The sequence below is a fragment of the Haliotis rufescens genome, unplaced genomic scaffold (assembly GCF_023055435.1).
Source record: "Haliotis rufescens isolate VD_foot unplaced genomic scaffold, xgHalRufe1.0.p SCAF_73, whole genome shotgun sequence".
Classification (NCBI taxonomy): Eukaryota; Metazoa; Mollusca; class Gastropoda; order Lepetellida; family Haliotidae; genus Haliotis; species Haliotis rufescens.
In genome coordinates this window covers 1,666,128-1,679,216 of record NW_025964365.1, presented here as the reverse complement: position 1 = coordinate 1,679,216, position 13,089 = coordinate 1,666,128, and the positions used below count along the sequence as shown (strand labels likewise).

The window sequence follows — 13,089 nt, the reverse complement described above, 5'->3', positions numbered from 1 at the left end:
GTTTCATTAGATGTTCGTAATCTGTTTTAAATTAAATAAACCATGCAGCAGCACCTAAAATAAGGTATCACTCAAACGAATTCTGAGCTCAGAGCTTGAGCTACTGCACGGCAGACTACTCCCCTCTACCTCATCACAAGCAATAGTTGTTACTTCGTTTGTTATTTTAAACTGCAATCAGCAATATTCCAGCTGTCTCATAGCAGCATGTAAACAATCAAGCATAGGTAAAAAAAACAGTGGATAATATAATGAGCAAGATCAGGGTACAATGACACATTCAACCAAGTCAAAAAGCCTGACCATCTGATCACACCAAGTTGGTTGGTTTGTTGTTTAACGCCACACTCAGCAATATTCCAGCTATATGACGGCGGTCTGTAAATAATCGAGTCTGGACCAGACAATCCAGTGATTAATATCATGAGCATCGATCCACAAAATTGGGATCTATGACATGCATCAACCAAGTCAGCGAGCCTGACCACTCGATCTTGTTAGTCGCCTTTTACGACAAGCATAGTCACCTTTTACGGCAAGCATGGGTTGCTGAAGACCTATTCTACCCCGGTATCTTCACGGGTCAATCAAACCAAGTGCTAATGGACCTATGCTGACCACTAGGCCACTTACCACTTGATGATCTCCGAGATCTGTGCCTCCCACTGCGCAACGGACTCCCGCTTGTCATAGATGTCCCGAATCTCCTCCTCCAGCTGAGAACGTTCCCGGATGTGATTGTCAATACGATTTTGATACTGAAAGCAAGGGAATGTGTTGATCATTCATGTTGGACAGATAGAAAGAATCACAAACTCCATAAATAACATTGTCCTTTGCTTTTGTAAATAATCTCTTGTTATAACAAAAATAATCTACATTTATATTGTGCTTAATCCAGATGATAATGGCAGCTTGAAGAGCTACAAGGAAGAATAATGAAAATATTTGATGCAAAATTATACCTTGAAATTGGTATGATAAAATACAGAAGAGGAGAGAGAAAAATTTGCAACTTGCAAACAGGTAGGGTTTGAGATTAGCTGTAAAGTTTTCAAGACTGGGAAAGAGTTTCCACAGAACTGGAAGAATATGAGAGAGGACTACACAATGTAATGAAATAATGAATTAGATTACAGTCAGATTATAGTGTTGTCCCCTCCTAATATTCATGTTTAAACCCCATTGTGCAGTAGCATAGACCATCAAGTTCAAGAATCTCATGCCTCCAAATGAGGTGAGGTGAAATTAGGTTTAATGTCTCGTCCAAGATTATTGCACTTATATGGCGATGTGCATGCACGTCTGTGTGTGTCTGGACTGATGCTGATTTATAGTGCTAGCACACTGAGATACCATGCCGCAGTTTAACATGAATACCTCACTCAGACACAGTATACTGACTCCGAGCCGACCAGTCCTTGTTTTAGCCCTTTAATGCTGAGCGCCAGACAGGGTAACAACAAGCACCATCTTTTAACTTCTTTTGGTATGACGCTGCCGGGGATCGAACCCTGGACCTTCCGCTCTCCAGGCGGACGCTCTACCACTAGACCACGGAGGCGGTCCCTTCAAATGAAAACACAGCACAGAGAATGTTAACCTAATGAGACATACCAAACAACAAGTCTTACCGAGTGCACCTCATCCTTCAGTCTCTCCACCTCATTGCTGAAAGCCTTACTCCTCTGTTCATGCATCTCGGCCCGCTGCTTGGACTTATGGAGCTGTTCCTTCAAGTCGTCCACTAGTTGCGGTGACACCTTGGACTTCAGGCTAGTCATATCATGCTGGAGCTCACTCCGCTTAGCTTCCGATTCCTTCAAATGGTACTTTATGTCACTTAGTTCCGTAGAATATTTAGAGGAAGCTCTTGCCAGTTCTTCTTCCCGTTCAACATCCTTTCTTTCTACTTCAGCTTTCAACCTGAAACAATATGATACCACAATTATGAAAGACAAAAGAATATTCAATGCTTATTTCACTAACGCCTTAAACAAAATGAGTGAGTGAGTTGTGTTTAACACCGTTTTTTACAGTATTCCAGTTATATCGCGGCATGTCAGCTTAATGTGGGAGGAAAGCCCGAAGTGATGCAGGTTTCAGACGTTTACCACTTCGGTGAAACCCATGAGCACGGGTATGGTGCTGACAAACCTAGAAACATAACAGCGAATTGCGTCGCCTCAGACGACTGGGCCACCCGTGTCCCCGTTAAATAATAGGAAAGAAAAAGGGAGATGTATGCTGCTGGCCTTGGTGTGTTGGCCAGATATTGGCTCATTCAATGGTACAACACATGATAAATATCTAAGTGTGAATAGCCTGGACAATAGATCCAAGACAATGTCTTGAGTCATAAAATTGTCAAACCAAAAAACAGATTTGAGAGGGGATTCGGAGGATTGACTTGTCATAAGATATCGGAGTAAATCCGTCTGAAGTCAGAATGGTTGGCATCATGTCAGACCCTTCAGTGTTATCTCTGAGACAGTTACCTTGTGATCTCCTGTGTTAGTTCTAGGTTTGTGGAGCTGCTGGACCGACCCATCTGTCTGCGCTTGATTTTTTCCAGCTCTTGTTCCAAATCTGAAACGTACTGCTCTGCTCTTTCCTTCAACCGTTTTTCCTTGCCAGCTTCAGACTTAGCCTCATCGATCTGGTTCTGAGCCTAAATAGGACAGCAAATAAATAAAAGCTTTAAGGTTTAAAAAGCTGTTTCCATGTAACTTGATAACCAAACATATCATGAAAAATAATGTCACAAATATTCATGGAATATGATTCACAGATTTCTTTGTCTTTTTATTGTAATTTGGAAGTTGTTTACAGAGATGCAAGATCTATGGAGATCTTTTAAAAAGGTCCTGTGCTGGAAATAGTTTCATTGTTGAGATGCGTCCAAAATAGATGTCCACATACCCCATGGGATTTGAGGGTCAGAATTGTTCGCATCAACCTGTGCTTGTATCATGGTCAACTAAATGGTCAGACTCAGTGACAGCACTGGACACTGCACCCAACCACTGGTTTCTCTAGTCCAGATTCAATTATTTACAGGGCACCATCATACAGCTGGATATTGATGAATGCAGAGTTTAACAAAAAAGAAAAACACATCCATACCTCACTGATGAGTTTCTCCAGCCTCCTCTTCTCCAGTCGGATACCATCCAGCTTGGACTTGTAATCTTCTGTTTCCTCCTCCTTGTTCCGTGCCTCCCGCGTCAACTCCTTCACCTTCGACTGTGCCTTCAACAATCTGCAACAACATTCATATGTTAAAGGTTTTTTTAAAATTTAACTGTTCTTTTTTAAACAACCTTGGGCATGAAATAACAACAGCCTCAGGCCTTTGTCATGTAATAGTTACTGGTCCATGCAGTCTATAAATGTTTATCCATATAGTACTTACTTCAAAGCTATATACATATTACAAACTCATTAAGACAGTCCATGTCTCTAGGTGAATGTTTTGGTTACTCCCTTCATGACAAAAAGATGACACAACCATCATTTGTTCCTCAGGGACCAGTGTGATGTGGACATCATGAAACTAATGAAAAGTGGACCCTAGCCCCTGGTCCAGATAAACTCTCCTTAAATGACTTGATCCCTGGCAACCCCATTCAATATTATTATTGAAACTTTCAAAAAAAAATTAATGATACCATTTTCAAAACTTTGTTGAGTTTTCAGACAAACATAATTAGCTTCCCACCATGTAACCTTAATTTCAGGACTGTAATCATCTTTAACAATAAATCGTTTTTATCAACACAGGTTCTTCCAACTTCATAAAGCCTAAACAGGCTACTTCCTACATCTGACAAAGGAAAAGATGTCCTGTGTCTACTCTGACACAATTCAAATCCCTTGAAGCAGCCGAAAGCAGAATCAGTTATAATGTTCACCCTTTCAAAAGCTCTGATAACTGGTATAATTTTGAACCACTGCCCATAACAGTAAATCATTGAAAATCACTCACGAATCGTTGGTACTGGTGTACTGTTCCATGGCTAGTTTCTGTTTTGACAAGGCATCCTTGAGTTCTCTCCCTTGGGTCTTGTACTTGTCTCGCCAGTCTTGCAATTCCTGACATAACAAGGATGAAACAATCAATCATACGCAGCGATCAGTTTCCTAATCTCTCCCACCTACATGGAGAGATACTGACTTCACTAACAATGTGATATACACTGCATGAATTACTACTTCGGAGGCATGGTTATAGAGTGCTGCAATTGTTAATGTACAAACCTTTTCAAATGCAGCTTTTTCTTCATCCAGTAATTTTAATTTCCGATCAAGTTCTTGCTTTGAATCAAACATTTTCTTCAGATCTTGTTCCAAAAGGCTGACCTCGCCTTGGGATTCTGAAAAAAGTGATTCCATATTAAACCTGGCATATTTCTTTCACACATACACAATCATGTTCATTTTTGGACTGGGTAAAAAAATGTGTGACTTCTTTGTTTGTTGTTTAATGCCGCATACAGCAATATTTCAACTCTATGACAGCAGTCTGTAAATGATACTGGATCGGACAATCCAGTGATTGATATTGGATGTAACAATCCATGCCGTCAGGGTACGCTGACTCGCCATCAACCAAGTCACTAAGTCGAACCACCTATCCATTTGGTCAACTCACACAACCAGCATAGGTTGTTGGGGGCCTATTCTTATCCAGAATCAAAGGTTAAGAACATATGGTAAAAAAAGTATTGAACAAAGGTAACACACCTGCTACAACCCTGTGTAAAACCGCCACCTCTTCCTTCAGCTGCCGCACTTCATCGTCAGACCCTGAAGCTGCTGCTGCTGCTACACCATTGATGTCTTGTGTTGTCCGCAACTCATTTATTGTTGCAGTTGTTTCTGTGGGTAGAAAACAGTTTCAATGTGTGGTGGAACCCTATATTAGTGCTGTGATACACAAAGTCTTGTAAATAGATTCAGGAAAACTCTACTAAACATAATCAGTACCATTGAATGCTATCGAAACAATTCAAAAAGTGAGCAGAGCTCACTAACACCCCTACTAATAACTTGACTCAAACATCAGCTGAAGAACAATTTTGATCTTGACGCCGTAAGGTTTGAGCCAGTTTCTCTTAAAAAGCACAATAATATAACTTAGTAATGCATGATTCAAAGATGCACCGGAGCATCATCAGCAAGCTTTGCCCTTATAGGTCGGTGGTATAAAAATATTTCGAAGTTCCAAACATGAAAAAAAAGAAATATTTTCTCAGAAAATCCATGTATCAAAATCAAACTTTGCAGTGCACCTCTCCTATTGGTATATAAACTGTATCACCAATTGGAAAAGAATCCATGAAGTAGTTTTCAAGTTATAGGTCACATAAATGTTGAAGTAAAAAAATATTTTAAGTTCAAAACATGTCAACATTTTTTTCTCTCAGAAAATTCACATATCAAATTAAAACTCTTCTATTATTGTGAAAACTGTTCCCTAAATCTGAAAAGAATTCATGTGGTAGTTTTCAAGTTACAGGACGGACGAAAGTTGAAATAAATAAATTCTGAAATTAAGTCAAAACATGAAAAATAGCTGTAGGACAAAAAAATTGAAAAAAAGTGAGTTGAGTTTTAGGAGTCTTCTTGCATCAATATCCAGCCATATCAGGGGCGGTGGCACAGAACATTGTGGTCACTTATTTTATCGACATGAGGCATCAAACTCCAGCCTAAGACATGGTGAGCCAACAAGTTAACTACTAAGCTACCCTCCATTGTATGAAGAGGTGAGGTGAGGAGAAATGAGGTTTAACGTCACGTCCAAGATTATTGCACTTATATAGCGATGTGCATGTACGTGTATGTGTTTGTGTGGCTGCCTGTACTAGTCCGGACTGATGCCGATTTATAGTGCTAGCCCACTGAGATACCATGATGCAGTTTACCATGAATACCCCACTCAGACACAGTATACTGACTCCGAGCCGACCAGTCCTTGTTTTAGCCCCTTAATGCCGAGCGCCAGACAGGGTATCAACAAGTACCATCTTTTAACGTCTTTTGGTATGACGCGGCCGGAGATCGAACCCTGGACCTTTCGCTCTCTGGGCGGACGCTCTACCACTAGGCCACGGAGGCGTTGTCCATTGTACGAAGAAGAATAAAGTCATAGATGACAAATTACTATACCAAGTAGTTTCTAATGTGTGCAAATGACCTACCATGAATTTTCATCATTAAGTCTTTGTTTTCTTTTTCTAGGTTCCTGATCTTTCTCTCATAGGTTTCCACTAAAGATCCGTCCACAGTGTCTCCATTCTTCCCCTCAGGATCAAACAGACAGGCCACATCAGACAGTTTACTGCAAAAATAACACATAATTAATAAATTCTTCTGGCAGTTTTTAGATTCTTTTAACCTTCATACTTTCAACTCTGAGCTGATGTAATACACTAAATGGGACATTATCACATCTTCGAGAAAATTAAAGTCAACCTTTATCATAACAACTGTTAAGACAAACAATTATTGCAAGGAGGATTATATACAGAAACATGCAGGTAAAAGCAACATGACGAAGATCGGTACTTACGAATTGCGTGTAAATGAGAAACCAATAAAAGGCAGGTGGTGTCCTTTAAATGCAGTGTATGTGGCTGGTGGGACTGTGTCCTGCAAACAAAGGGGGGTTACATGTACTGGCATGATCTTCTCTCAGCTAATGTTTAACAGTAGGAATCTGACCTAACACATGACATTTACTGTGTTCTTCAGTGAATCTTCATGTTTATCGATGAGAGAGAGCAAATATGGTTCCATGCCCAAGTCTGCAATATTCTAGCTGTATCACAGAACCCTGTAATAATCAGGTTGGGCTTTGCAAACTAGTGACTCACAGAAGGAGTATTGATTCACATTTATGGTGCACTATGACATACAATCACCATATACACAATCACAATACACATATCCACCAGGGTGCGGTTCTACAAAGCGTTCTCAGCGTTAAGATGACTTCCATAATCTTAGATAGACTTACGACAGTCACAGCACTAAAATTCCTTTCATGGAAGAGGGCCCTGGAACCACTTGCACAAAGCGATCTTAGCGCTACGACTATCTTAAGTCTATGTTAAAGTACGGCAGTTACGATAATCGTAGCGCTAAGATCGCTTTGTGCAAGTGGGCCCTGAACCTTACTGGCCAGCTCTTACAATTGTAAGCATGGCATACTTATAGGGGTCGATTTAAGGAACTAGACAGATATACCTTGCACCTGGCAACTATCACATGATTGCCATTAATTGGACCGCATTTAAACAAACAAATGTCCTGTGTTCAGCGACACATGAAGCTACTTAATCCATCCAATGTGTAATGTGCCTTCTATGGTATTAGTCATCCACAAAACACTTCTGTCCTTCTTCCCCTGAATCTTCACTCAGGTAATGCCCTTCACACTGAATACAAAGTGTTGCTGATTTCAGCAGTTTGGGAAGCATGCACTATGCGATTACGTTTGGAGCAGTCAAACCAAAGGTTAAATAGTGTGAGTACCTATTGAAGTCTTCACACAAAACCAGCCACAATTGGAACCATTCAAACTTCAAGGGATGGACTTTGTGAGTGGTCCTGTGGACTGGGGCCATCAAAAATCATAAAGGCCTTGCTATCCTATGAACTAGGTGAGCTGATGAGCCAGCTGATACATGATCAACTTACAGTGGAATAACACATTAAATCCCTGTCATACAGATTGTCTACAGAAATGTGTAAACTGAACTTACTGTATGTCGAAAATCTGTGTCGTCTACATCAAAGTTGGAAGTGTCAGTAGGACTCGAGACTTCAGGCTTGTAAGGGGCCTCCACTGTGAACAGACATTGGACCTTAATATCCATACAAATGAGAAGGGTTCTTACAGAGTAATAATAGAAGTAGAATACTACTACTCAACTGAGCATTTGATAGGGAGCATCTGGGCAAGGTCTGAATGGGACTGATTGCTCAGATATGTTGTCATAATATTCGAACTTGCCATAAACCTGAAGCATGTGCAGCTACTAGGGCTGCAACGAATACAATCCAGCTTTAGAAATTGGCACTAGTCCTGTAGTCCTTACCAAACTGCCCAATACTAAAGGTATCCTAAGGACTAGTAGAAATTGGCCCATTTTAAGGGTTTTGCTATATGTTATCATTATAAGGACTAGTGGACAAAAACTGTTAGTTTCTAACCCTGATACACTATGAAGAGAATACGATAAGAATCATGAACATAGGGTATCGAATACAAACATTTATTCACGAATACAACAAGTCAGCAGTTGATGTATTATTTCTTATATTCAATGAAAGATACAATGATCGCTCGCTACAACGCTAGCTTTGCGGACCAAATAATTGATTAAATTATGGCCTTTCAGCCGTTAAACCAGGTACAGTTGTAGTAACCCACACGACAGATTACTGCATGGCTTGTGTATATTCCATTTAAATATCTTGCTTTGATAAATAACAGACAACTTCAAGTAAAAAAAACTCTTTTAAATTTTTTGTGGGTAAATATTCGATTCTAGTGACCATGAATAACCAATTCAATTCATGAAGGGATACGGTTTGATTCACCAAGTATGAGAGTGAATCAGCTCTAATAAATATACAGTTTGATAAGGTATTGTTGTCAGCATAAAGTATCTCAGTATCCTCATCAAATGTTGAGTATATAACATGAATAACTGTAGGAATATTTTCTAGTCTCTCACGAAATAAAAATAGTTTATCGACAATAATTATCAATGACAATTTCAAAAGCTCTGGTGCACTACTAAAAGGTACATCTTCATTAATGCAAGCATTGTTATTCACACATTGGATCTCAACAAATGGTCATGCTACTTACTGTCTCTAATGTTGTTCCAGTCAATGCCACTGAACCAGTTATGATTTCTGAAGTCATCAAGTCCTCCTTTGCCGAATCTCTTGTCAGCACCACAGATGAGCTGCCTGATGAGATCCTTGGCTTCTTGAGACACGTCGTCTACATCTGTCGGGAACTCAAACCTTGTCTGATGGGAACAGAAATGATTACACCATAAAGCCTTCGCACAGATAGGACTTGCATCTCTTGTCTCTCTACTTTTGATTTAACAAATGTGACACAGAAGCATGAATAAATTTTATTGTTACGATTAAAAGCAATAAAAAAAAGTAAATATACACTACAGCATTAAATATGTGGACTGCTAAACTACTATCCAGGGATCGATCTATCTATACAAAACATGCACCAGTGCAACCTATTAATGAAAAGTACAACCTTATATTTATGGCTATATACACAAAGTGCATGTCAGAATACATTCAAATTCGTCTGACCGACCCTTGCTTGGGCACCTGGTGCAAGTTAAATCAAGTTCCTTAAATCAAGCCCTGCCCTCCCCTTCACAAGCGAATATACTACTCAAAAGAAGTTCAAGAACACAAAATTCTTCCAAATTACTATCGTCAATCTGAAATATTCAGGTTGATCCTTAAGTTCTTTTTTGTAGTATATTTCCTGACAATAAATCAAATCATAAAGAGCGTTTGCATCCACAACCTTGTCTTCATATTGTAGATCTGCACTTACTTGATGGTTCATAATCTTGCCGTATGTTTCCACCAGGGATTCAGCATAGAACGGTGTCTCACCATACAACATCTCGTACATACACACACCGAGAGACCACCAGTCACACTCGGGGCCGTATTTACCATGACCGTCCTCCATAGCCTGGAAACAAACACACATACCATACAGATAATTTCATAATTTCCAAACGGAGTGAAAGAAAGTATGTTGTTTTCAAGAAAGCATAAATCCAGCTATGAAACTATCAACTCTGGACCAGGCAAACCAGTGTTTGAGAGACTAAACAATGATTCACACAGTATGGGTACTATGACCCCTACATGTATGAGCCATTTCTCACTCTGTAACCCACCCAATACACATTTCAGTCAGCTTTTAGAACATACAAAGGGTATTTGGACCTTACTCTTGAAATTCCCATGGGGATATTTTTTTCAACAGATTGATAATACCACATCGTTAATCTATACCTTCACCTCCACAATGTTTGGGCGAAGTAAAGATGATATACCTTTGGCATCCTTGGTGATCATGATTGAATTACCATCAGTGCATAAATTACCTAACTTGTCTGATACAAGCTATTAAGCAGCAAGTTTTATTTCAACAATTTGCCGAATACCTGTTTCACATGTGATCAAAATATTGGTGAATAATGGTCTATCCAATGCAGAAGTTAACTTCATATAGAGAGTACAGTCAAGTCCTGTTAATCTGACACTTGTTAATCCGACAATCGGCTTTATCCGACACTAATGATGAGAACCGATCAGTGCTATTTAGACCCTTTAAACCGACAGTCGTGCACTCCAACACCCAATTTCCAACGAAATACCGAAATCACTCATTAATCAGTCTCGTCAATCCGACACAGTGATTGGCGTACTCAGTGGTCATCTACCCGCGTCAGCCCCGTATTTTGATGCGAGACAAGTCGGCTGGTAGCTGCATTTTACAACGGCTGCAGTGATAAACTTGCTTAACAATAAACAATTAATGTTTTAAATAAATAAAACAGGATTAATCGCATGCTTCGATAACCTTAATCTCATCAAAATCAAAATCCCATTACAGGTCACGTCTGAACGACCTTGCGAACTTTGACCGACTTACTAACAGGAAGTTGAAATTAGCCACTGAGAAAGCAGCTGTCTAGAGTTTTGCGGCACTAGTTTTAAACTGGCGACTTCCATCCAAGACAACCCTTTATAAAGAATTTTAAATCAGTCATATAGGCCGTAACCGTAGTTTTGTGTTAAACTTTAGAGGTTGCATGAGTAGAAAACATATTCCGCTAACAATGTAATATAACAATATGAATATTTCATTTGTCATGTTTTTATTACGTGCTCATATCGTTATCTATCATGTAGTTGTCCGATATTTTATCATGAACATTGATACTAGTTAATTTCGTTTATCTGACATACTCTTTAATCTGGCATAATTATATGTAACCAACCATGTCGGATTAATGGGACTTGACTGTATACAGCAATGTTCATAATAAATCAGAATAGTCAAGGGGTCCTTGTCATAACGCTAATGATAAAGGTAAAGATTGTGGCGTACCTGCTTTAAATGCCCTAGGACCCCACTTGATACAAAGAAAAATACATGTGACTTACTCTTAGGATTTCAGGTGAGATGTAATCTGGTGTTCCCACAGCTACTGAGGACTGCACCGTTCCGTCAGCCATCAGTTTGAGACATGACCCAAAATCAGCTAGCACTATATGACCACTTCTATCAAGAAGCACATTGTCGGGTTTGATGTCTCTATGTACATAACGAAGTTTATGAAGAGAGTCTATAGCAAGGACCATCTCAGCAATGTAGAACTTGGACATGTCTTCTGGCAGGCGGTCCTCGAACTTGCTGAGCAGCGTGAGCAGATCTCCACCACAATAGTAATCCATAACAAGATACTGCAAGAGAGAAGCAGGTAGTGAGACAGTGGAGCAAGTCTTCATAGCAAGTGAATGTTGTTTTATGCAGCTGTCAGCAACATTTCAGACATATCATGGTGGTCTGTGAATAATGGTCTGGGCTAGGCAGGCCAGTGGTTACTAGAGCGAGCAATAATCTGAAAGTTAGTTAAATGACACACAATTAGGTTGGACATTCACTGTAATCACCATATCAGTGATAGAGACTAATATTCGTCGTTCACTAGTCTTTATAATATAAAAACAAACTAACAGTAAAACCCTTAAAAATGGCAAATTATACAAGTTCTTTTGAAACCTTAACTACTGGGCAGTTTGGGAAGGAATATAGGATTTGTGCCAATTTCTATGGCTGCCACATTGTTGTCAACTCTTGGAACAACCAATTCTGCCCTGGAATCTCGAGAGCATCAATAGGAGGAAAACCTTGGCTGGGTATTATCATTAGTTTGTGGAAGTTGAAGCAACCAATTCCCTTATAACGGTGTAGACAGATCTATGAATTACTGGACAACTACTTTGCCTTCTATTATATGTTCAGGCTGCCAAAAATGAATGAGTTAGTGAGTTGGCCTTAATGGCCCTTTGAATAATAATTCTGGTACGTAACAATAAGTCAGCCTAATGTGGGACATCTTCCCCGGTCAAGCGTGTCCACTAGCCTATATGAAAGATTAGTTTCTACTCTTGCCAAATCTAGGCAACATTTCTTGGCTCGACCCTGGCACCACCTCGCATAGATCGCGACCTTTCGCGAACTTTGACCGATCACTGAAACGACTAACAAGAAGCCGAAATCAGCAAATCCGAAAGCAGCTTTCACGAGCTTTACGGCACACATTCAACCTGGTGACTTCCATTTCAGACACACTTGAAAAATATCTTGACTCAGTTCTCGATTAATTTTTTTTTAAACTGAACAAACGAACATTCAGGAATGTCTAATATATGGTTGCGATTGCGATATATGGTATGGCAGTGCTTCCTTCGTACTGTGCAACGCCTCCTCCATTCAAATGTTTATCCCACGGAAGGGAGAGATAGACAATAATTTTGACGGAATCATAAACTGATTAGTGGGGCTTCACCAGTAGATAAGTAGCTATTTGAAGCAATAGTGATAGTTACTAGCCTGCGCGATTTGCGCTCATCAGTCGTACGGGCTGAAACCGTCGTTAGGAATACCCCGTTAAGGTTTTCAAGGTTGCATTATTAGAAAACACATTCCGACTGTCACTTTCATGATCTAGTAGGCGACACTCTGATTGGTCGGAGGAAAGGTCGTTCTGACGTGACCCGTAATGGGATTTCCTCAGATCTAGTGGATGCTCTTGCTTCGGGAAGATAAATGTGGGAGGAAATCCTGAAGGGATGCAGGTCACAGATGTTTAGTTTTGGTGGACACCACAAGCACATATATATATATATGGTGGTGACAATCCAAGAAACATCATTAGGGCGACTCTGTGATCAAAACTCACGGTCCCAGGATTCACCTTGGCATTTTCAATGACACTAAGA

At 39.9% G+C, this 13,089-nt stretch overlaps 1 protein-coding gene across 3 annotated transcripts in view; it reads right to left on the bottom strand.

The window, feature by feature from the left end:
- Positions 1 to 13,089, bottom strand: part of LOC124140970 (serine/threonine-protein kinase MRCK alpha-like) — a 54,303-nt gene that overhangs the window by 22,539 nt on the left and 18,675 nt on the right. For all 3 annotated transcript variants that reach the window (XM_046508819.2, XM_046508818.2, XM_046508820.2), the window contains exons 5-17: positions 11,248 to 11,547; positions 9,617 to 9,760; positions 8,888 to 9,053; positions 7,773 to 7,855; positions 6,578 to 6,657; positions 6,207 to 6,346; positions 4,747 to 4,881; positions 4,261 to 4,376; positions 3,989 to 4,095; positions 3,127 to 3,262; positions 2,499 to 2,671; positions 1,635 to 1,926; positions 634 to 758 (exon numbers count right to left, since the gene is read on the bottom strand). In XM_046508819.2, the coding sequence (XP_046364775.1) occupies positions 634 to 758; positions 1,635 to 1,926; positions 2,499 to 2,671; positions 3,127 to 3,262; positions 3,989 to 4,095; positions 4,261 to 4,376; positions 4,747 to 4,881; positions 6,207 to 6,346; positions 6,578 to 6,657; positions 7,773 to 7,855; positions 8,888 to 9,053; positions 9,617 to 9,760; positions 11,248 to 11,547 (1,997 nt within the window). The remainder of the gene's footprint in view (positions 1 to 633; positions 759 to 1,634; positions 1,927 to 2,498; positions 2,672 to 3,126; positions 3,263 to 3,988; positions 4,096 to 4,260; positions 4,377 to 4,746; positions 4,882 to 6,206; positions 6,347 to 6,577; positions 6,658 to 7,772; positions 7,856 to 8,887; positions 9,054 to 9,616; positions 9,761 to 11,247; positions 11,548 to 13,089) is intronic.